The sequence below is a fragment of the Anopheles gambiae genome, chromosome 3, assembly GCF_943734735.2.
Source record: "Anopheles gambiae chromosome 3, idAnoGambNW_F1_1, whole genome shotgun sequence".
Taxonomy (NCBI): Eukaryota; Metazoa; Arthropoda; class Insecta; order Diptera; family Culicidae; genus Anopheles; species Anopheles gambiae.
In genome coordinates this window covers 77,118,783-77,143,244 of record NC_064602.1, presented here as the reverse complement: position 1 = coordinate 77,143,244, position 24,462 = coordinate 77,118,783, and the positions used below count along the sequence as shown (strand labels likewise).

General features: G+C 49.7%; 3 protein-coding genes across 7 annotated transcripts; 2 read left to right on the top strand and 1 right to left on the bottom strand.

Moving 5' to 3' along the window:
- Positions 1–218: 218 nt before the first annotated feature.
- Positions 219–2,077, top strand: LOC1270706 (borealin). 2 transcript variants are annotated; one of them, XM_061655095.1, is made up of 5 exons: positions 219–548; positions 625–758; positions 832–940; positions 1,195–1,639; positions 1,713–2,077. In XM_061655095.1, exons 1-5 carry the CDS (start codon positions 446–448, stop codon positions 1,894–1,896), a joined length of 975 nt encoding a protein of 324 aa, XP_061511079.1. In that variant the 5' UTR covers positions 219–445; the 3' UTR covers positions 1,897–2,077. The 2 variants fall into 2 exon arrangements, with proteins under 2 accessions (XP_061511079.1, XP_061511080.1); XM_061655096.1 differs by having other exon boundaries at positions 300–548; positions 1,207–1,639.
- A 2,387-nt stretch (positions 2,078–4,464) lies between these two features.
- LOC1270707 (TBC1 domain family member 16) lies at positions 4,465–11,757 on the top strand. Of its 3 annotated transcripts, none has more exons than XM_061655067.1 (6): positions 4,465–5,307; positions 5,972–7,894; positions 7,972–8,116; positions 9,511–9,617; positions 9,688–9,869; positions 9,942–11,757. In XM_061655067.1, the coding sequence occupies exons 2-6, from the start codon at positions 6,048–6,050 to the stop codon at positions 10,139–10,141; spliced, it is 2,481 nt and encodes an 826-aa protein (XP_061511051.1). In that variant the 5' UTR covers positions 4,465–5,307; positions 5,972–6,047; the 3' UTR covers positions 10,142–11,757. The 3 variants fall into 3 exon arrangements, with proteins under 3 accessions (XP_061511051.1, XP_061511053.1, XP_061511052.1); XM_061655069.1 differs by having other exon boundaries at positions 4,862–5,156; XM_061655068.1 differs by having other exon boundaries at positions 4,862–5,307; positions 5,955–7,894.
- A 73-nt stretch (positions 11,758–11,830) lies between these two features.
- On the bottom strand, positions 11,831–24,189 carry LOC5667908 (zinc finger CCCH domain-containing protein 13). Of its 2 annotated transcripts, none has more exons than XM_061655060.1 (11): positions 24,024–24,189; positions 23,132–23,364; positions 22,799–23,069; positions 22,012–22,493; positions 20,774–21,944; positions 20,369–20,701; positions 19,238–19,360; positions 19,073–19,150; positions 18,633–18,998; positions 14,136–16,497; positions 11,831–13,791 (listed from the first exon to the last, which is right to left on the bottom strand). In XM_061655060.1, exons 2-11 carry the CDS (start codon positions 23,295–23,297, stop codon positions 12,520–12,522), a joined length of 6,624 nt encoding a protein of 2,207 aa, XP_061511044.1. In that variant the 5' UTR covers positions 23,298–23,364; positions 24,024–24,189; the 3' UTR covers positions 11,831–12,519. The 2 variants fall into 2 exon arrangements, with proteins under 2 accessions (XP_061511044.1, XP_061511045.1); XM_061655061.1 differs by lacking the exon at positions 24,024–24,189 and adding an exon at positions 23,695–23,851.
- Positions 24,190–24,462: the final 273 nt, after the last annotated feature.

The following is a 24,462-nucleotide window of genomic DNA, read 5'->3' as shown; positions in this document are numbered from 1 at the left end:
ATCAAAAATAAACACGTCCATAACGTTGTAGTCGTCGACTACTGTGCATCTGTCAGATGAGTGAAAAATGAGAAAATAACTCGAAATAAGATTGACAAAAGGGATTGAAATATTGTTGAAGTAGTTTTTATATTTTTTTTTTTTATAATTGTCTGATTAACTTCATTAAATTTATAAAATAATTTCAATTTTATTACTCAAACAGCATTCGAGCAGCAGCAGTAAATATTCGAGCAGCTCCCGTTTGACAGCTAGAAAAGCGAGCAGCAGCGGCTGCTCGACCGCGCAGCGGACATAAACAAAACTTCAAACTTCAAACTCGCATCGCCCAACGCATTTCCGCGCTCGTCAGTTGTACCCAGCGAACCCTCCCTGCATCAAAGACGCGCTTGGAAAGTGAGTCAAGTTTTCTCCGAACAAAAAATAAAGCACAAAAGCCCCCAAAATGGTCCGCACCAAGGTGTCCCGTGCGGCTACCAAGCGCGGTCAGAACAGCTCCGACTCGAAGCTGTACATTGAGATGAAGCTGCGCGATTTCGACGTCATATGTAAGTAAGCTGGGCACGGGTGCGCGTCCCAAACAAACGGTCCCTTATTGCTGTTGTGTCCCTCCCGCGGTTTCAGCCGATTGCCATCTGACCAACATCGAGCTCAAGTTCCAGAACGATATGGACCGGCTGAACCGGGCGTTTGAGGTGATGCGTTCGCGCATCCCCAAAAACTTGCTCACCCTCACGATGGGCGAGCTGCGCGCATTGGTAAGTTTGTCATCTGTGGTCCACCTCGTGCCGATATACTTCAAGGAAATGCATCCCTATTCTCTCTGCGTAGCAAAAAGCAACGGAAGAGCTGAACACTTCGCCACAGCTGAATCAAACGGTTAGCGCTAACATGAGCGCCCTGCTGGAGAAATCTTGTCGCAAAAAGTCCAAAGACGATGGTAAGTGTCTCTTAGGCGGGCATTAATTATTATTTTTAAACAACATGACACCATCACGTCACTAATCAACTGCTTCATAATTTGTAACTAACCGGTGTTTGTTTTTCGTTTTCCCCTTTTTTATCTCTCTCTCTTCGCACCTCTTTTCATACCAAACATACGCACATGTTAACGCTGGGTGGCTGGTATACACACGCAAACACACGCTCACACGCACAATACCCACTTTCCGTACTGTGGATCATAACGCTCAGGTTACCTTACAGAGGAGAGCGAGCAGGGCGACACGTACCGGATGGGATCGCTCAAGCCGTCGTCTAAGGCACGCTTTGGCCCGCTGATGTCGGCCAGAACACGGCGCCGCAGCAAATCTACCAGCGCGATCGCGACACCGACCGTAAACCGCACGCTGTTCCTGCCCCAGAGTGCAATGGCCGGACGACTGCAGCAGCCAGGATCGACCGTGAAAGCCCTTACAGCGACCGCAGTAGCACCACCACCGCCGGGTTCGGAACGTACTTCCCGTTCGAAGCTGAAGAGCTCGCTCGCAACCAATCGCCCCAAAGCGATCAGTGCCGATCGGGGGTACGGTGTGATCACGCCAAAGGTACAACCGTATGCCGCCCTGGCAATGATCCGGCACGCGAAACAGGGCGAGTCGGTGTTCTCGCTCACGGGCAGTCCGGTCGTTACCGCGAAGTAAGTGCAAGCTTTAGAGTTTAATCATTTGCGTACGGTATTTTAATGCTTTTTTTATGTTCTCTTCCTGCAGCATGCTGGAGTCAAGCGCCAACGTGAATATCCCCGTGTCCAACGGTATGATTGCCATCAGACCGACCGAGCTGGACGTGATCGATGAATCGCTCATACGTAAGATCGACCCGAACGTGCTGATGGAGCTGAAGCAGCTGCAAACGAATCTGGACAAAATTATGAGCACGCTTAACCTTTCCTGAGAAGAGCGAGCCGCTCAGCCGCCGTGTAAGTGTAGTAGTTTTCCGAGGGCCCTTTTTTCTACGATTAATTTTTGACACACATCAACGTCGTGTTTTATGTTGATAAATCATTTCTCTCTGTCTCGTATTAGTATTATAAGCTATTTTATTCAGACTGAATAAACGTACCAATTTGAATCACTATACAAATTGTACTCAATTTCCTACGCTAATTCCTACAGGAATTGTATCGGTTTCATACCCGGTACCAGGTCCAAGTATAGTTCCGTATCCGTATTCGGAACAGTTCCGGGTACTGTTCTTGAAAATAATGGAAATCGGAAGCTATTTCAGGATTATTATGGGTTCATGATCGGTTCCAGGTCCGGTATGGGTTTAGTATCAGCTGCTTTATGGGTTTACTTTCTGTTCTAAAACTTATATGGATTCTTGAAAGATTCCAGGACCAGTATGGGTTCATGATCGGTTCCAGGTTCTGTATGGGTTTATTATCAGTTCCCGGTCCTTTATGGGTTTACTTTCAGTTCCAGGTCCTGTATGGGTTTAGGTTCAGTTCCAGGTCCTTTATGGGTTTACTTTCAGTTCCAGGACCGGTATGGGTTCAGTATCAGTTCCAGCTCCTGTATGGGTTCAGTATCAATTTCAGGTCCTGTATGGGTTTACTTTCAGTTCCAGGACTGGTATGGATTCTTGATACATTCCAGGATCAATATGGGTTCAGTATCAGTACCAGATCCTTTATGGGTTTACTTTCAGCTCCAGGACCTATGTGAATTATTGATATTTTCCAAGCCCAGTATAGGTTCAGTATCAGTTCCAGGTCCTGTATGGGTTTAGTATCAGTTCCAGGTGCTGTATGGGTTTACTTTCAGTTCCAGGTCCTGTATGGGTTTAGGTTCAGTTCCAGGTCCTTTATGGGTTTACTTTCAATTCCAGGACCAGTATGGGTTTAGTATCAGTTCCAGGACCAGTATGGATTCAGTGTCAGTTCCAGGTCCTTTATGTGGTTACTTTCAGTTCCAGGACTGATATGGATTCCTGAATGGTTCCAGAACCGGTATGGGTTCATGATAGGTTCCATCGCAGGTATAAGCTCAAGATCGGTTCCAGTACCAGCATGGGATCATGATAGGTTCCAGGACCGGTATAGGTTCAGTACCAGATCCAAGACCGGCATTAGGTCATGTAGAGTTCTTGTACTAGAATATGTAATCTATTGGTGTCAGGTCCAGTATGGGGTTGGTTTTGGTTTAGGTCTCTTAAGAGATCTTCATAAGTATCTCATTTTAATTGTGTTAAGAAGTCATTAATTTCAGCGCACTCTTAAGAGTAAAAGGGATCTTTGAAATGTATTTGCGCAGCCCTGTAACCTGGCCAAATTAACTAGTTACAACAAAATGCAACAATTCAAGGAAGCTTACCCGAAATAATTCAATGCCATCTTTTATTACAGAATAATAATTAATATCCAATTAATTAATTTAGGTCAATTTTTTCGTAATAATGTTACTTAATACAGGCGAAGAACTAATGCATTTTCCCACCGATAGCACACACCCACACACACCTAACGTACTAATTCCAATATATTGTGGTGCGGTATCTGTTACCCAAATATCTGGGTTTGCAAAAAACAAGACTTTCCCTCACTAATCTGCGCCCTGTGCGCCGCGTGCATAGTAAATCTTTCCTCCACCGTTCGTTCGCGCTCTATCGATTCAGCCTAGCCCCGAAATGATAAGATTTCCCTCCCATTCCCTTCCTCTTCGCCCCCACCCTCCTCACCCTGTGTGAGCGCGTGAGCGGCAAGGGCCGAAACGTTCGCCAAAAACCACACCTCGCGCATTAATACGCTCGCAACCATGGGCATGCACACAGCTGTTACGCAGCCGAACACGTCGCTGCTCGATCAAGTGACGCTGATTGTGAAGATACCCGCCGCCACCGTGTACATCGTGACCCGCGGGCTGCTGCTGATCGTCAAAACGTTAACGCGTGAGTATAACAAAAAAAGGCAGACAAGTCTGTGGCCTCTCTCTCTCTCTCTCTCGCTTCGAAAATTGTGCTTTAATACGCATTAATTCTCCCTTCCCCAGGGCTTGGAAGGATGTTGCAGCAGTGAAGCGTGTCCAATAACCACCATCCATGATATTAGCCGGAAACCCCCGCGACAGGTGCAAAAGCGCGAACGAGTGAACTTATGCTTTAAGTGTTGTATTAGGTAAAGTTTAACATTAGGCTAATTTAATGCGCTAGCTAATAATAAAACGTGTCAGTAATGTGCTACAACGTTTAATAAAAACAATGCTTAGGTGCTCGTTCTCCAAAAGTCACGTCGCGTATTCAACCCAGACACACACACTCGCACCCTCGCAGCTTATCTTCCGCTTTTATAAAAGCAACAATATTTAGCAACGGAATCCGGGCGTTTTATCTAAAACCACCTTATCGTTTAGCTCCGGAAGGCGAGATAGCGCTAAAAACGTGCCGTTTCTTTTCTTCCTTTTTCCCCCTTTAAAGGGCACTTTTTTGGGGGCAAATTAATCATTGCACCGAGAACTGGCTTCGCCCCGTTGGCAATAGTCGTCAAGTGTCTCGCCTACTGTGACACATCCGCGGCTGAGGCTGAAATTGATTTGCAAACCCATACACACACCCAGACAGACCGTTTTGTTGATGGTTGTTTGTTAGCCGCCATTCAAACGAAACATGTCATTCCGCGGCGGGACAGAGTGGCAAAAGAAGGAAAAAAGAAAAAAACAGCAGCAGCAGCATACACTTTACGACGAAAACATATCGAAACATACCGAGTCGTGTCGAAAGTCGAGCCGACTTGTGTGGGAGGCGATGTTGGTGTTCACCCCCCCACACGGAAGAAAACGCACGCGCAGGACAAACGCTTTTCGAAACGTCAGTCGTCGTCGGCAGCAGCTGTGTGCATATTCCCTTTTTCGCGGAAGGGTCGTCGTTGACATTTTGCACCGCGCTCCTTTCCTCGCCTATTCCTTTTTTTTAACCCCGCAAGCGAACAAAACCGATCAATAATTAGTGACCGTGTCCGACACACAGCAAACGGGGGTAAATCATCTCGCCAACTCCGGACCACTGCTCACCAGGGTGTTGTTTGCGATTGCAGTGAAAATAATGCATAAAGTGCGGCCGGAAGTGCAGAGCATTGCTATACGGTAGTGTGATACCATCAGGCCTGCAAGAAAGAAAGCTGCTCTGCCCCAAAATCAAGCCAAGCTGTTAGGAAAGAAGTGAGCAATTTTAGTGTGCGTGTCCGTGTGTGTCCGTGTGTGTGCGTGATTATGTGAGTACCATTTTTTGGGGTGGATGCACCGTCACCGATAAGTGGAACTGAAGCAAATCCACCACCATACCCAGCTTGCCAGTGAGGACTGGAAAAAGGTACGGAAAAATAGGTAAAAGCCACCATGCGTCTCCATCGGGTCACGTTTTCCCATTGGTAGAAAGGAGTTGCAAGAAGCCTCTCCTACCCTGAAGATGTCTCCCAAGGGGACATTGACATTTTTCGCATACTGTGGAAAAGTATAAAAAATACATTTCACCTTGATTTGGGCTTGATTGTTATCTCCTCATCATCGAAAAAATGGCCAAAATTCCCCAGTGCATACATCATCATTGAGAAAGAGCCCGGATTGAAATTGGGTCAAGTTTGCGTCAGACATTTCCACTGTGGCATTGTGTGTGAGGCCGTTGTGGGCCGATTCTACAAGTCCTAATGACATTGGAGGTTAAATAATGCCCTTCTCATCCTTAATTTACAATTAAAGCACCCAAAGACTACTAGGCCCGCGGATGTCTTCACTGCTTTCTCTGCAGTTCTTGCACGCTACATTCGTCCCTGAGCACACGAACCGAGCCCTTGAGATACCGTACAGAGCGCGTTTGTCAATCAATATTTTGTCGCAGGAATCGAATTCGACGAGACGCAAAAGCGAATGTTTTATCGATTGAAATAGTTTTTATGTTTTGCTGCACTAGTGTAATTGATTGTGTCCTTGTGTCTGTGTGTGTGTGGGTGCATTAAAAAGGTTGTGTTTATTTTTAGGTAACTTCCGCTTTAAAAACCAAGCGCAATCGAAGGAGACAAGTGACACCGCAACGCCTCCCAGCCCGACCCGAGCATGCCGATCGTGAATATACTGAAGCGCGCCTCCAGCTACATCCTGGGCAGCGATGACGACGCGGAGGAGGGGCCGGGCGAGCTGGTGTACGAAGACAACGAGATACTGTTCTGCAAGAACAACATCTGCGTCCATCCGCCCGCCGTAGTGCGGCAGGAGTCGGACATACTGCACTATCCGGGCTACCTGACCGTCACGACCAAAACGTTCATCGACCAGTACAACAATGCCAAGCGTCCGACGCTCTTCCTCACCTGGATACCGAACTCGACGCTCCGCAAGTGCCCCTCGACGGTGGAAAACGTGGGCCTGGCCCGGGCGGCCGCAAACGGTGTGGCGCTGAGCGAAAGCAAGCTAAAGCTCCACCTGCAGCAGCTACAGCCAGCGCCGAAGGGTAATGGGGCGGACCGGGGCGCGGCCGGCCAGCCAGAGAAACCGACCGGGCCGGTCGGCGAGAATCCGTTCACAACGACGATCAAGATCGCGAACACGAATCCGTTCCTGGAACCGTACAACGAAACGATCGCCCAGTCGGCGACGAGCGACAGCAAGTCGATGAACTGCTCCGACTACTCGGAAACGATCAGCATCAGCTCGAACTCGGACAAGGCCAGCCTGTGCAACAGCAACGACTACGACGGGCGCGACGACGGCCCCGACGATGAGGACGACGTCGATGAAGGATGCATCGTGACGTCCGAAGCGCACCACTCGACAGCCTCGGTCGGGGGAGGCGATGGTGCAGCGAACGATCTGCTCGAGGAGGAGGAAGAGGAGGAGGGTGAAGATGCGGAGCTTAAGACGGAACTGCAGCCACTGCTCGAGGACGGCACGAAGCTCTCGGCGGCGGGCGGTGGCACGGGCAAGCTGCACCACCATCACAAGCTCCCGTCCCAGTCGTCCGTCACGTCCGTCAACATAACGATCGCGAGCCCGCACATCCAAAACGTGGACATCTCGCCGCCGGAGGCGACACTGCCGGCGACGGAGCGCTTCCTGCGCTCGCTCTCCATCACCTCCAGCGACGAGAACAACCCGAACTGGATGTCGCCCGAGCTGCTGGCGTACAAGCACAATCTCGCCTTCCCGGAGAGTGCGTCCGCGTCGCCGATCGTGAGCCGCAAGGCGCCGCTCAAGTGTCGCCGCTTCTCGGTCGACCTGAGCCAGATGCGTGCGCTGCGCCTGTTCTTCAACGACGAGCAGTGCACCTCCGGTCAGCTCGTGATTGCGTCGCGCGAATCGCAGTACAAGATACTGCACTTCCATCACGGCGGGCTGGACCATCTCGCACAGGTGCTGCACCAGTGGCACTGTCTGCTGCACAACATCAAGCTAGCCCCCGGGCAGGACGAGCCGGCCAACGTGCCGTACCGGCAGTTTATGGTGTGCCGGCCGGAGGTGCGCCCGGCCGAGCTGCACCCGGAGGAGGGCAAGGTGTCGAAGATTACGACCGACTACTTCTACGGCACGCTGCTGAACGAGCGCGGCCAGATCGAGGACGATCTGCAGCTGCGCAAGTGCGTGTTTTTCGGCGGGCTGGACCGCAGCCTGCGCAAAACGGTGTGGCCGTTTCTGCTGCACTGCTACAGCACCGGGTCGACGTTCGAGGATCGGGCCGCGCTCGGGGAGATACGGCGCCAGGAGTACGAGGAGATTACGCGCCGGCGCCTCTACTCGATGTCGCCCGAGGCGCAGGCCCAGTTCTGGCGCACGGTACAGTGCGTGATCGAGAAGGACGTGGTGCGGACGGACCGGGGCAATCCGTTCTTTGCCGGGGACGACAATCCCAACATTGACACGATGAAAAACATACTGCTGAACTATGCATTCTACAATCCGGGCATGTCGTAAGGAGCGCGTTTCCAATGCCGAAGACACACGGCAAGATCGTTCGATTATCATTTCCTTCCTTCTTTTCCTTCAGATACACCCAGGGCATGAGCGACCTGTTGGCACCGGTGCTGTGCGAGATCAAAAGCGAGTCGGAAACGTTCTGGTGCTTCGTGGGGCTGATGCAGCGGGCGATCTTCGTCTGCACCCCGACGGACAACGATATCGATCGGAACTTGGTAGGTATAGGGGAAGGAGCATACCTATAGGAAGGGACTGAGAGGGAAAAGAAATAAGAGGGACTTCATATTGCATGGAATGATCATTAGTGCTTTGCAAAATCATTAACTCTGCGCCATTATCTATCCACATGATGGATAGTTTGGATCTTATCCTTTAAATTAAAGATTAATAATTCTGATTCAAATTCTTGGATCTAAATTAATCTTTGAGTTTCAATATCAAGATTTGAGATTCACGGATCTTGCAAAGTATATCCCGTAGCAAGAATATATTATCCGGCTGCGTGGTAATCAATTAAGTCTTGAAAGCCTTTATAGACCGGCATATCCGCGTAGGACGTTACGCCAAATAGAAGAAGAAGGATCTTTCAAAGAGATGCATTAATATCTAATGTTTTTTGAAGGTGTATGTAAAGATTTTCTCTCGTTTTAGGCTCTTGAAGTAGTGATGGGAAAAATGAAGATTTCGCCAAAATCGATTCCGGATAGCTCCGAAGTTTTTTGGAATCGATTCCGGATAGTAGGTCCGGAATCAATTTCCCGAATCGATTCCGGAATCGGCTCCGGAGTTGGTTTCAGAATTGGTTCCGACATCGGCTTCGGAATCGGAATTGGCTCCGGAATCGGAATCGGCTCCGGAATCGAAATCGGCTCCGGAATCGAAATCGGCTCCGGAATCAGAATCAGCTCCGGAATTGGCTCCGAAACCAACTTCGGAATCGGCTCCGGAATCGGCTCCGGAACCAACTCCGGAATCGGATCCGGAATCGACTCCGGAATCAGAATCGATTCCAGCATTGGAATCGGTTCCGGAATTGATTCCGAACACGGAATCGGGTAGGTCCGATTCCGAGCTCCCACCACTATCTTGAAGAAACAATCTCTTCTTATTCTTCTTATCGTTTCGAGGTTATTCTCCGGTTCGGTAATGGAATTCAGCTTCCTGGACGCTCCGCTACTAATCCGTGGTTGCGATCTATTGTTAACCTCTTTGGCAAGCTGCTCTATTAGGCCCAGCTGCTAAGGCTATATGTCCTAATAAGCGATTTGAATTTCTAGTAATCCCTATCAAAGTTGTTTTAACGTATTTTTTCGGGTCGTTGCATCGAGTGTAAATTCTGCCTCTTTTTGCGTGTCTGTGTTGGAACAGATATTCAGATATTCATTAGTTACTTCAGATTCATAAAATATTAGCAATTCACTAACTTTTAACGATTCATGAATCTGTGGAGATTCGATTAGAATGAATCTTTATGAAATATTCTAGAAGCACAACACTACTAGAAATCATTATGAATGTTACGTAGTTTATGGATAAGCCCCTATATAACTTATTGCTTAGACCTGCTCTTTAACACGAAACTCTTTTAACCGGCTTGCTCTGTTTGCAGTGTTACCTAAGGGAATTGATTCGGCTCATGGTTCCTAACTTTTACAAGCACCTGCAGAAGCATGCCGATGCGATGGAATTGTTATTTTGTCATCGTTGGATTTTACTGTAAGTATAACGGGAACATGGAAACGATCATTCTTCTTCGTTACAACGATTTCCGATTCTTGCACCCTAGATGCTTCAAACGTGAGTTCACCGAAGCGGTCGCCATACGCATGTGGGAGGCGTGCTGGTCCAACTATCTGACCGACTACTTTCACCTGTTCCTCTGCCTGGCGATCATTGCGGTCTACGCGGACGATGTAATTGCTCAAGATTTGCGCACGGATGAAATGTTGCTACACTTTAGCTCGCTGGGTAGGTGGTGGCGGTTTAAGCTGTTTGCAGAATGTCATTTATTTTATTTTTTCTCTGTTTTTTTGGTTGCAGCAATGTACATGGATGGACAGTTGATACTGCGTAAGGCGCGCGGTTTGCTGCACCAGTTCCGCCAGTATCCCAAGATACCCTGCACACTGTCCGGGCTGTGCAAACGGTGCGGCCCGGGCATGTGGGACTCTGGCCACCATCCGTCGATCGAATGCATCGGCCATCTCGATCACGAGACGTGTGCACTAGCGATGGATTAATTGGCGAAACCCGGGTATATTTGTCACCACATCATGAATCTATCGTTTCTCTTTTGTCGTACCACCGTTGCCTCTCTATCTCTAATGTAGTGGGTTTGCCGAACCAACAAAAGTTTATGATCACACCATTTTAATTCGCCTGCCGCTTTTATATAAAACAGAGGATTCATTCTTAATTGATTTTCTCTCACGATTATCGAATGTGTTTATAAAAACTTTTTGAAGTACAAGAAGAGATTTCTCAAATATTTCCGATTGAGATTTGATCGCAGGATGAACGGAATATCAACTGAAAACGATAACAAGACGCCACTCAGCCACGAACCGGAATGGAACGTTACAAAGCAGTCTGCTTATATTCCGCACACAGCTTACTTATGCTTTTCGTTGACAGGGTGACAGGCCCATGTCTACTACACGCTTTGGTTGTGTTTGGTTCCATAGTAAGGCGCCAAAAGTAGCTCGTAATGTAATACTAGTCTATGATGATAATATTGCCAATATCTGCTATAGAATATCGAATCATTCCCGGTTTTCACTTTACCAAAAGAAACGTTAATTTATCTAGCGTAGTTTTAAACCAGAGCATCCGATCGGAACAAACCGTGCTAGACTTAAGTTGTAATATAGTGCAGCCACAGCAAACAAAAAACTCTATTTTCATTTCCTTTCAATCTCCTCAAATCCTACAACGTTTAACAAAAAGGTTAAAAAAATAGCCAATCCATTTTGGGACAGCAAACAGTAAAAAGTTGCAAAATTGTGAAGGCGAAAGGGATTGTTATTGGATCGGAAGTAGCAGAAAAAAACAACTCGTTCAATAATTATACATAGAAATTATCTATTGTTGATGTTATACAGAATCTAATGCTATAGATATACCGAAAATTTTATAATCAATTTACTGCTATCCAAAGTGTGTGTGTGTGTCGATGCATACATAAACAAACAGGACGCTACGCTGTATGGCTTTCCATGATTGAACGTAATCGTGCTGCTGTTTTCTTTTCGCTTTACTAGTTCGTCTACACTAAGCTCAAGTCAAACGGTCACAGTCAAAGGAGAGTTAAATAGCATTTAAAAAACCCGATTCCGATACGAAAAAGACACACACAGTTTCAACGCGTATTAAAACTAAACAATTAGCCGTTTTAAGTTTAGCAATAGGATACAACGCAAACAATGTAATCAAAATCGCCTACACGCAATTACACGAAACACGCTGTACGCTTACAGGCATGAGTTTACAGTAAACAAACAGTAAAAACAAACTGTTGCAAATAAGCTGACAAGCTTACTATTGAAAGTGCTGTACATTATAAAAAAAATATAAAACAAAAACAGGCGTAAGATATGAATGAACGGAAATGAGAGAGAATGAAAGCTACACAAATGTATGCACTATGAAGAGCAGAAAACTGAACATGTTAAAAGTAAAAGTAAACATTACAAACTAAAAGAAAGTAACAAAAAGACACGCTTAGGACTAATGATGATGAAAAAATCGAACAAACCCAGGGTAGGGACAAAACCATACAACTACAACACAGTATATAAAACAACACCTGTAATCTGCAATGTGCTAAGGAAAATAAAACAATAAGCAAAACATAAAATGGTACAGATGGCTTTTACGATTTCGGGGTTTTTTTTTTCTGGGGGACTCGATTCAAAAACAAAACATTTCAATTCTAGTAGTTAGATGTACCTTACACTCTTTATTTAGCCGATAAATTTTGGAATACGTACATTGCGCGCAGCCTGGTTTACCCACCCCCCACCCACCCCGGTGGTAGCCCCGCGAGAGACGCGGCCTAGGCTCGAGGGAGAAGGGGGTTAAGTGCATATTAATTCAAAGCTAAACCCTCGCCGCCTGTGCATCGTTTAATACAGTTTCAAAATGTACAGAGTATAAGAGCTGTTTTCGCTTTGCTATTCTTCCGTCTTCCGTAAAATGCTAAGGAGAGAGAGTGTGTGTGAGTTCAATTGCTAGCATTACTCTTCTGTCGGTCACGGAAATGGGAAAATTACTAATTATCTACTATCTTCAAATTAATTATCATAATATATGCCCCCCCCGCCCTCCTTCTGTGTCTTCCATTATTTCCGCGCACTCATATTCAGACCAAGAAATGCAAACTACGCCCCTATAATAATTCCCCTAGCTCAGGTCGTAGTGGTATATTAGATAAAATCCTGCTTGTAAAACAATGCTCACCCACACACCTAACTCCCTTCGTCGATCGATCGATCGGATCGTCGGTCAACGCACGAAGCACGGGAGGGCGAACCTCCCTAAGCGTGCCCAAGTAAGCATGTACGTAAGTATCATCCGTACGCACTACCCTACGCTACGCTCTCCTTCCCCGTCCCGAGCTCTAGTCCTTTTTGTGTTTGCTGGATTTTTTCTTCTTCTTCGACGATTTCGATTTCTTTTTCGACTTTTTGCGCTTCCCGCCGGATTCGTCGTCCGTTTCCGTCGTCGCAGCGGAACGTTTGGCACGCTTGCGCTCCTTCTTGTGCTTTCGCTTCTTGCGCTTCTTGCTGCTGGTGCCGCCGCCACCACCACCACCACCACCGGCATCCGTATCGGGGCTGCTGTCCGTTGAGGAAGATTCCGAATCGGAGCTGGTCGTATCGCTCGAGCTGCCACCGGCAGCGGATTTGTTCCCCTTCCCTGACGATGGTTTTTCCACCTTCGTGCGCTTACTGCTACTGCTAGCGTCCCGCTTCGCTGCCTCGTCCTGCTGACCGCTGCCCCGTTCGGGCGAACCCTCCCGCAGATGCTCTGCCGAACGTTTGCGGGACTGTCGCTCTGCCGGCGAATGTTCACCCCTTTGCCGTTCGCCACCGGTGGTCGAGCCCGTCGTCGAGCTGGGAGCCGTTGCGTTCTTCTCATCTCCGCGGCCTCCTTTCGCACCTTCCTCCCCCCGGTGACCCGACTTGGACGATGACACACGACCGGCGGACGTGTCCTCTCGCTTGCCACCCCGTTGATGCGTGTCGGAGTCCTTGCGATCGCTGCCCTTTTTCGCGCTCGGCGACACGGTACCCTTACGATCGCGGCTGTCCCCACGGCGACCACGATTATCACCCCGATCGCGATCCCGCTCTCGATCACGGCTACGTCCACGTTGCTGCTGCTGCTGATCGGTTTTCCTATTGTCACTCCTTTCCCGGCTGTTTCGCCTCGGTTCCGCATCTTTACGATCACGCTGCGGTCGATCGTCGTCGCGCTGCCGATCATCGCGTCCCCTTCGGTTGGACGATTCCGATGGCTTTTTGCAGCCACCGCTGCCACTCTCGTGCCTTCCGCCGGACCGGTTTCGGTCGACGCGCTTCGAATCGTCCCGCGTTCGACTGCGGCTGCGGGATGAACCGCGGCGCCGGTCCGAGAACGGTTTTCCGCGACCGTTGCCATCGTTGCTGGTGTTGTTGTTGTTGTTGTTGCTCGAGGAGCCGCCCGGTTTGCGGTTGGTGGGTGGAGTTCGCGACCGGCTGAACTGGGACGCATTGTCCGGCACCTTGCTGCCCAGGCGCTCTTTAACAGAGGTGCGCATCGGCGAGGAACGGGTTTCCACCTTCAGATCGGCCATCTGCTTTATCTCCACCGAACGTTCCGCTCGCTCGTCGTTCACTGGTACAGTAACCTGAATGTTGAATGTTAAATGAAATGTAATGTTAGTGTTCTTTTTAGAGAAATCATACACACAAAACGTCTTTCACTTGTTCTTAGAAACTTGGCACATTATCTCGAATCTTCGTGACATGATCTCGAATCATTTCACAACAAATTTGTTCTGCGTGTGTTAAAATTGAAAAGTTTGAGTACAGGTGACACTGTTTCGAGAAAGTTTGCCAACGCTTCGAGATAAAGTGACAAGCATCGAGAAAATCCGCCACCATTACGAAAAAAAATGAAAATCTTTCTAAACCGCTCAAAACATGTTTTTCACCTTCTCCACCATCCTCCACCACCGTTCCATTCACTTACCTGGAAGCGCTTCAGCTCGTCGTGTTCCTGTGCGTGCTTCACGTCCAACGGTAACCGAGTCGGCGAACCGTTGCCGCTGCCACTGCCGCCCGTGTACAGCTTCTGCCGATCGCCGCTGATCTTCTTAATCTCAATAGGCCGTATCGCGTTAATGGCACGCGTGAAGATCGCATTTTCGGCCCGCTTCAGCACCTCGCTCGTCACCTTGCCACCGGTGGCCAGCTGAAGGCCGTCCCCGTCCCCACCGGCCGACGCATCCTCGGGTGAGCCGCCCTCCTGCCCATCCTCGCCGGTGGACGAATTAATCTGCCCGTCCTCGTCCATCTCCCACTTGGACAGCTCGGGCATGACCGTATCGTGGTCCTCCTCCTCCTTCGGCTGGGACGAATGTAGCTGCAAGCTTTCGTCCAGCTCCTGCTCGTAGTCGAGATTAGCGTGCAGATCCAGCACAGAATCGGACCGCTTCATCAGCATGCCACCCTCGCCGCTGGCCGCGTCGCTGTCGACCACCGGTTTCTCCTGGCTGTCCCCGGTACTGTCTGCCAGCCCTGCCGCACCATCGTCCTCGACCGGGCCGGCCTGACCGCTCTCTTCCGCCAGCACGGACAGCTCCAGTTGATCCGCTTCATACCTATCCGGTATGTCCGAATACAAATCGCCATGATCGTGACCATCGATCTGCGCTTCCTGCTGTTGATGGTGCCGGTGCTCTTCATGCTCCGGCTGTTCCTGTTCCTCCTCTTGCTGATGTTGCTGCTGCTCCTGCTGCTCGTCTTCGTGCTGTTCAGCGTTGCTACGGTCGTCATCGTCTGCGCCAGACTCACCCGAATCGCTCTCCTGCTTGCCATCCTCACTGGCAACACTTCCCTGCCGCGCATTGTCGTCTCCCTCTTCAGCCGATCGCGCTTCGTCACGCTCCCGCTCGTCCCGCCGCTCTTCGCCGGCCTTGCCGCCTTCCTCCCGCTCCCGTGCCGTCGGTGTGGCCGGTTGCTGCGAGCTATCCGGTTCCTCCTTCTCAACCGTTTTGCGCTCCTTGCGCCTATCCTTCGACCGGCGCTCCTTGTCCTTCTCCTTGCGCTCCTTTTTGTGCTTGCGCTTCTCCACCTCCTTCTCCTTCTTGCGTTTCTTCTTGTCGCGATCCTTTTTCCGGTCACGCCGATCTTCGTCGCTCGAATCGCGCGTCTTCTTCTTGGACACCTCCTTTCCATCTTTATCCTTTTCGCGATCACGCTCCTTCTCACGCTCCTTCTCACGCTCCTTCTCACGTTCCTTCTCGCGCTCCTTCTCGCGATCTTTTTCCCGCTCGCGATCCTTCTCCATGTCGCGATCCTTTTCCTTGTCGCGATCCTTTTCCCGCTCTCGATCCTTCTCACCCCGTTCGCGATCCTTTTCCTTGTCGCGTTCCTTTTCTCTGTCCCGCAGCCTTTCCTTCTCACGCTCCTTTTCGCGTACCTTTTCCCGCTCCCGCTCCTTCTCCCGCTCGCGCTCCTTTTCCTTCTCCTTTTCGCGCTCCTTCTCCTTCCTTCGGTCCCGATCGCGATCATGATGTTCGGCGTGATCGCCCCGCTCCTTCTCCTTGTTGCGATCCTTCTCCCGCTCACGGTCCCGCTGCCGGTCTCGATCGCGCTCCCGCTCGCGTTCACGCTGGTGATCACCGCCACGCTCATTCTCGCCCCGTTCCTTGCCCCGCTCCCGATGATGATGGTCACGCTCGTCTCCTCCCCGCCGGCCGTGCTGGTCCACCGGCTCGCTGCGCTTGTCCTTCTCCGAGGGCTGATGTTTGCGGTCCTGCTTGTCCCGCTCATGTTCACCGCCGCCGCCAGCCGAACGGGAACCTCGGTTCGATCTTTCCTGCCGCTCCGCCGACTCGGAACGTTTCGATCGGTGCCTTCTGCGATCCGCACCATCCCGATCGGACCCATCCTGACCGGTCCCGGTCGGGGGAGGACGCTTGCGGTCGCGCGAACGTGATCTTCCCCGACCGTGACTACCGCTGGTCATTGACGCTGGCCGCTGTTCGGACGCACCGCGGGCGCCCTTCGACTCGGGACTCGGCCGATCAGCGTGATGCTGCTGCTGCTGATGGTGTTGGTGGTGGTAGGCGGGATCGTCAGTGTGTTCTTGCCACTCGCCCTCCCTACCACGCTGCGCAGGATCTTGATGTCCAACGCCTTGCTGATGAGCACCACCCATCGGAGAAGATTGCCGGCTGGACTGTCGACTTGTTCTGTGCCGTTGCTCGCCGCCAGGCGGTACGTTCGGATGCTGCATATGATGCTCCCCTCCTTCGCCAAAGTCCGCCGATTGCTTGGCACCTCCGTAGCTACCGACACTTCGTTCACGCTCATCACGTCCCGGATACCTAAACCATCCATAGATGGAAGGACGTAACGCAGTTGGAAGTGGATTAAAAAGAAAAGAGAGAAAAAAAGAGAAAGAACATTACAAATTAGTTGTGGCACAGGCGCGCGCGCTTAGCGCTCCGAGACTTGTACAATGTGTCGCAGGTCCTACAGATATATTGCGGAGATGGAAAAAGTTGTTGTTATTAGCATCTGGTGGTGATACAGTAAACAAAAGCACGACCACTTTACCTCTATCATCGCTCATCATGGGTTGGTGTTTGTGGAGAATGGGGGGTGTGGGAGGGCTGTAGCACGAACAGTAATACTCCCAGTAACGATCCAACAAAAACGCTGGAACAAATCCGAACCGCCGTTTTGGATGCGTCGAAAAGATAGGAGGAAGCTGGCCGTTCCGGTGCTTCAGCTTTGGGTTCAGCTACTCTTAACCGTTTGAGCGGCGGCACGATTGTAGTGGTGACGAGGAACGTTACATCGTTTACTCCGATACTCTACCCTCGTTTTGCACAGGCGATGATTTAGATGAAAGCACTTTCGCAGGCGCGATTCTTGCCGGAATGCTACAAACGACGAACCTTTTCTGATGCAGATCATGGACAACGAACCGCGATCCAAGCTGCTTATGCATCGAGCATACTTTCTTAATCACTAGCGCTTAACTTTATGACAACAGCAACAAAAAACGAGAAGCGATCGACACACATCGCAGAAAAGGGATTCGACAAAATAAAGAGAAGATAATAATGTCTATTCAACAAGCTCTAGCCTCTTACCCGGAATAACTTTTCTTTGTTTATTTCCATCCTCTCAAAATCAGTCACTTGTGTGAGGTAGTAGCCAGTAGTGCACTAAAGACTCTTTTTATATCTTTCTCGTTTCAAATGCATCTCTCTCTACACACAAACATAACGCTAAGGACGGCAAAGTTTAAACATATTCTTTACATGATATGTTAGAACTGAGCATTGTATGTTTTTGCCATCATATTGTGCGATCATCTTAGCTTCGTAGCTACTTTCTAAAGGTAGAGCCGCTAAACAGCACATAAACGCATCTTCTATTCGCATCAAGAAACGAGCTTTTCTCTTCTGCATCCGGTGAGCCTTTTTGTCAACCGACAATGACGACGATCTTCACTTCTGTGTAAACTGTTATACAAGGTAAATTTAAAGCTATTTTAACAACCAGGCACAACAAGGATACGATTTTCAACCTAGCGATTGTTGAATCGTTTCCCTAGCGTAAAATCTAGATAATTAACAACGGGAGTTTTAATGGAATTTTGGAAATACAATCTTAACTTTGCTTTGCAGTTTGTTTGTTGGTTTTTTTTTGCCGCCCTGATTCTGTTGTTTACACTAAATGGCAATCTTTAGGCGTGATTTAAAAGAGGCACCATTCATAATAAAAATCATTTAAAATAAAACTTGTTCAACTCAGCGACAATGTGACGAGAAAATTCTACGATTAACACATACACATTGCGTACATTCTGCTGTTTAGCTTAAGTGAAATATTTTGACTTTTATCTTCTCACCAAACAAACAATAAATAAATAAAAGGTGTATGTGTAAAAGATAGCTTAAAAATCATTTAACATCGTTCATAATTAAGAAACTATGACACAAGTCTGGAGTACACGAGCCGAATGTGTTAAGGTACAATTGTTTGATATATCTGTTCTAGATCAATACTGTGTATCTAACCAATTTCAACGTAATTTCTTAAATGTACATTATGACTTATTACGAACTACTTATCACAGTATTGTATGTGTGTACCTTAATTTGACCCAATACACATAGTATCACGTGTAGCTAAGTTAACAGGATTATTATATCACAATTTGATGTTTTTTTTACGTTTAGCTACTCCTTAAAAGGTTTCCACAAGCGCGCACGTATTCAAATTACAAATACTGAACGCCTCATTATATCGTTACACATTTTAGGTTCAATATATCACAGGTTTAGGTCGAGTTTTGTAAAAGGTAAAAATTAAATTTTCCGCACAATAAATAGCTCTTTTGCTTTGCGCGTTCGCGTAGGCGCAACCGTTACCGGCGGCAGCCGAGAACATTGCAAACCAAAGTACACCAAAATTACTAAAAAGTTTAATGACATGAGAACAGTACCTGTTTGACTGTGTGGCAGCCATCGCGCCACCAACACCGCCACCCGATTGCATCGAGGCTGTTGCTGGCCCACCGCCGCTCATCATATTGCCGCCGTGCTGCTGCTGCTGCTGCTGGTGCTGCTGGTGCTGCTGCTGGCCACCGCCCGGTCCGTTCCGGTAGTCGTGCAGATGATGCTGCCCGTGCAGGAAGCCTGGCTGCATCTCGTCCGGCCGTCCGCCCGGTAACGGTAACAGGGGTGGCTGGTGACGATCATAGCCTCGGGGCGGGAAATGCTGCATCGGTCCACCAACGTCCCGACTGTTGCCACGAGCCCGACCACCTCCTCTTGGGCCACCGCCGCCTCGGGGAGGACGATTGCCGTAGCTGTTGTAAAACCAAAGGAAAAGTCGTTGTTAAATAAACTGCTAGAAAGGGAAAATTGTATTTAAAGTGCTTACCCAAAGTTTTGATTAAATCCAGGCGATCGATCGCGATTAAAGTCGCCCGGACGACGATCATCACGACGGTCTCTGTATCTGTGTACAACGGAAAAAAAGAAATAATTGATCAATTATAAGCCATTTGCAATCCTTTGAAATATTTCTTCTATCGACAAAGCTTACCGCATTCCTCCCGCAAACGATCCCGACCGACTTCGGCTTCGTCGATCTCTGTAGCCGCCCGGTGGACTGCGTGACCGTTTCCGTGGCGACTTGTTCCGTTTCATGGGCGACCTTGATTTGGATCTAGAAAAATAAAAAATTGTATCAAAATACATTGCTCTTCCTCTACAACAATGTGGACCAGTGCTGCAAAATGTCATGAGCATCACGATATGTTCAACAACGAAAACAATGAGCATATCCGTGGTAACTTGGTATTCCTTGCTGATACTCAATATAAGTGCGTCATGACATGCCGATCACGACATCCGAGTGCTTGAGTCAAAAGCAGTACTCTGACCGACAAGCTGAGCTTAATGCCGTCGCAGGCATAATAATGACCAAATGTCACTGTTTCAGGCACCAACACTAATGACTGAAACGACGCTCAAATCAGATCACGTACACAATTGAAATGATCAGAATTGAGACTCAAACAGTTGGTCGACTAATCACATGGTTGGTAACATTTTGTTTAGCATCCAACTCTTGGTCACTCACTTGGTCATGACATTTTCTGTCGGTGATATTCACGACATTCTTGGAACATACTTGGCGTGTGCTCCTTAGCAACAAAATGGGCATTCTTTCTCGCTCTGTTTGCTTTGTTTGTCTGTCGGATCAAACAGAGCGAAGAATCATGCTCATTTTGTTTTTTGGAACTATTCGCATGCACCGCCTATCTCCCATGACTAACGTGATGATCACCGACTAAAAATGTCGTGACCAAGTGACTGACCAAGAGTTGATTGTACACAATGTCACCAAGCATATGATGGTCGCAACAACTGTTTGAGTCTCACCTCTGATCATCACAGTAGAGCTCGTGACGCTGACATGATTTTGATTCAGCCGAAATTTGTCATGACTATGTCTGACATTTTGCAAAAGTGATCACAGTAAAAAAATGTCATAGTGACTGTCCAAGCGTTGGTTGCAAAAATGTCACGAAGCATGCATTGATCACACCAATTGTTTTGAGTATCACAATTGAATACGTGACGCTGACATGGATTTTGTTTCAGTCAGATTTTTTTTATGACATTGTTAGTGACATTTTGCAGCACTGATGGGGATTGGCAAATCGCTTACCTCGTATAAGACCGCGAGCGCGAGGAGCTGTACGAGCTGGACCGATTCCGGCGCCGCTCTCGCACCCGGTCCCGCTCGTCCGGATGGTGCTTATCGTCCGGCGACCGTCGCCTATCCGGTGACCGCTGTCGCGAGGTGCGTCTCCGATCGGAGGAATTGCCCCGTGGGCCACCGCCCCGACCACCGTTGTCGAAGGATCGTGAGCGACGGCCCCGCTCACCCATCGGCGAACGGTTGCGGCGCATTTGCTGCTGCTGCTGCTGCTCCTGCTTCTTGCGCAGCTCCTTCTCGCGCATGATTCGGTTGAACGCTTCGAGCGGATCGTCAATGACGCTAGAAAAAGCAAAACAAAAAGCAACGTTAATTGGGCGCTTTTCTACGCAAGGAAGATGTTCTCTGTCTTACCCTGGCCCTATCGTTTGAAGTACGGTCTGATAGCCGCCACCCATCGGTCCCGGTCCCATCGGACGCTGCCGCATGTGGGGTGGATGGTGCTGCATATACCCCCCACCCCGCATCGGGTACATCATCCTCGGCGGACGGTCCGCGGGATACATTCCGCCATGATGGTCGTATCCCCGCTGCTGCTGCTGCTGCTGTTGCTGCTGTGGCGGATAACCGCCTCCCTGCTGCATTCCGTACGCTCCTGCACCTCCCGCGCCCGCGTACTGTGGGTGGCCGACGTGGCCACCGTAGCCACCGTTACCCGGTCCCATGTACGCACCACCACCCGGGTGTCCCATGGCCGTCCCGATCGCTTGGACGTGCTGCGGATGATTATGCTGCGGATGGGGCATCAATCCTCGACCTCCTCCTCCTCCGTGCATGTACTCCGGCGATCGCTCATCGTACTCACGACCCCGCTCGCCCAGCAAACCCGCATTCGGTCCAGCACCACCGTACCCTTCGCCTTCCTTCTCCTCCATCAACATCCGACGGCGGTGATGGTCGTCTTCACGCTGCTCCCGCTCCATCAGCTCGTTGCCCCGGCCACCATTGTTACCATTCCCGCCAACACCACCATAGCCCTGTTGTAGCTGCTGCTGCTGCTGCTGCTGATTCGCCACCATCTGCCGCTCGTTCGGTGGCGTATCGTGCCCGTGCAGCCGTCCGCCGTGGCGCATCGGCCGCCCGCCATTGTAGTGGCCGCGGAACGCACCCCGGCTCTGGAGGTGAGCCGGCGGCACCGTAACGGTAATGTTGTCCTCATAGTCCGACTCATTGTCAAACCCGCCCGTCGGTCCGCCGCCCGCCACCATCGCCTCCTTCTCTTCACGGCCCGGCGAACCGATGTCATCCTGCTGGGAGATTTCGTCAAACAGCTGCGGCTGCAGATTGCTATCGGCATCGCGCGCTCCACCACCACCCGCACCATCCTCTTCGTACGTGGACGATTCCACCAGCTCGGTGGTGGTGGTAGTGGTGGAAATCGTACTGACGATGGGGGCACCCTGCTGAACACCGTCACCACCGAATGGTACGGAGGAAGAGGACGTTATACCACCACCGCTGGTCGTAGTGGTACTGTCCGCAGTCGGTGTTTCTTCCGGTTTGGTTTGTTTCTTACCAACGTTAGCTGAAGAGAGAGAAAAAAACATTTAAAATAAAGAAACAAAAAAATGGAAAAATCCGTCAAAACTCACCCTTCGGTTGCGACTTCGTGTAGCCCGTCTCGTTGCGGAACGCATTGACCGAGTTGCGCAAAAACCGGTTCGGTATGAGCGACCCGGGCGACGAACCCTTCTCCTTGCAGTCCGGACACTCGTTGTCCTCCGATTCGAGCAGCGCCGTCCGCACACACTCGTCGCAGAACGAGCTGCCGCAGCACGGTATCATGACCGCGTCGGTGAACAGATCCTTGCAGATGCCGCAGATCAGATCCTCCGGGATGGACTGCTTCTCCTCCGGCGGCATCTGCACCGGCTGCATGGCCGGATTGTTGCCCATCTCCTTGTCGCGCTCGATGAACGAGCGCGGTATGCCGGACGTGCGCTTCACCTCGATGCTTTCCTTCGGCAGCGGCCCCAGCGGGCAGTTCTTGATCCAGTGGCCCGGCTTGTGGCACCGGTAGCACTTGTAGTTCATCGGCACCTCGCCCGTCTGCGTGCCGCGCACCTTCTGATAGCTAAGGGGGGAGGGAGGCAAGAACGAAAAGACGCTTATGAGTTGGTTGATTTTCTTACAGGAAATGAATAATTGAAAATGAATGCAATTGGAAATGAGAGCGAATAAATTAAGTAAATTAGGCGGAAAGTAACTTGATACCTGTGCTTAAATCTACATCCCACAACCAGTTACCAACAGTTAGCCATTGTATGCATTGTGAATGGGAAATTGGGGAGAAAAGAACGCATTGCAGTTGTGTTAGAACGGTTAGCTTCTTGTACGCTATGCGGGAAACGAAGGCCCAAAAAAGCCCGTAATACTCACTTCGTTGGGTCGTATTCGGCCGTGCTTTGAAACATCATCTCCCGGATCTTGTCCTCCTCCGTCCCGTTCATCATCGACAGGTCGACGTTGGTTTGCGAGCTGGCCGCATCGTGCTTGCCGCGCGGTGCCGACGACGGTGCATTCGCCTCGGCCGCAGCGGCCGCCGCCGCCGCGGCCTTTTCCCAGTTCTTCTTCCCTGTGTTCTTGACCGGCACGCGCGCTATCGTGAGCGACGTGTTTTTCGGTATCAGCATATTATCATCATTGTATTCTGTAAAAAAAATACACGATGAGGCCCAGGATGACCACGATGAGGATATGGCCGCCACTTACCTTCCTTCGTTTGCGCATTCGTAATCTGTAGATCGAAATCAACCGTTTTGCCCAGCCGCTTCTGCTGGATGATGCCCTTCTTCAGGTCGGCCACCGAGATGTGCAACCCGTCGAACGTGATCGTGTCAAAGTCGAGGGCGCTCTTAAACTTGTAGTGCACCGACATGTTGACCGCGCTTGTTGGGTGGCGGCACACACGCCACCGTATCGACGCTGTGGAGTGCGGATTATCACTGAATCGGAGGAGAGAGGAAAAAAACCGAAAAGAAACACAAAAACAGGAAAAGATTAGATTCAACCAGTCGCAAAAACACTCGCTACGAACGAGATTCCATTTCTGGCAACGAAAGTTTGTTTGATTGGCTGTCTTGTCTTGGGTGTACCATATTGATATTGATTTTTAATCTTGCCGGCCCCTGCTGAATGGCCGTGTTTTACACAATCAAACGCCCTCTCTTGTCATCGGACAAACATTGATTTCAAAGCAGAAAACGGGGATTCGGCTGTGGTAAGCAGGAATCCCTGCGGTTAGAGGTTATGTTTATCAAGCAAACGGAGCGAACCCAGATGCACACAATCCGTGTTTCCGTACGTATTTTTGGACACTTTCACGACAATCTGGTCCGTTCCATCTCACAGGTCGTCACAACCACTTTCACCTCGGCAACAGCCAGGATGACCAAACACTGTTTTCGCATTTTCACCCTGCTGCTGCTGCTGCTGGTCGTCCATGTTTGATGGAAGTTCCGCACCGCTCATCCACCCGGAGGCACCCGCCGCACTAGCACACACGGGCGATTACCTCCACACTAGACACGAATCTTTTTACACAAATCTTACGTAATAAAACGACCCAGTCCCATTTTCCACACACGCCGACGGACGGTATTACCTGTAACGCGCTGCTAATTCACCGTTCTGGTCAGCTTTTGCTGCATGTTTTGTCCTGACGAGTTCGCGAAAACAGCGCGTCGAAGATTACAAGCCCGATGGGTTTCTTTACCTCCGCAAAAAAATGAAAGCTAGCGGTGGCCTTGTTGCCAGCAGCAGCAGCTGTCATCTGAAAACGCTGTGTCAAAGCAAGCATAGAGCGCGTCTGGCAGCACTGCTCGCGCACCCAGGCGGCGGTTTGCTACTTGATGTGTGTTGAAAGTGTAATTTTTACCAGAATTTCAATAATACGATAACGAACGCACAAAACATTCTTGGAGAGAGAGCTTGGGATATAGGAAGCACAGCCATCATCATGTGGTATCATAATCATCGTTAATTTGCTCATTTGTTCGTTAAAATGCTTTATTACTTAGCTACTAGATAAACAAGGGATTAAC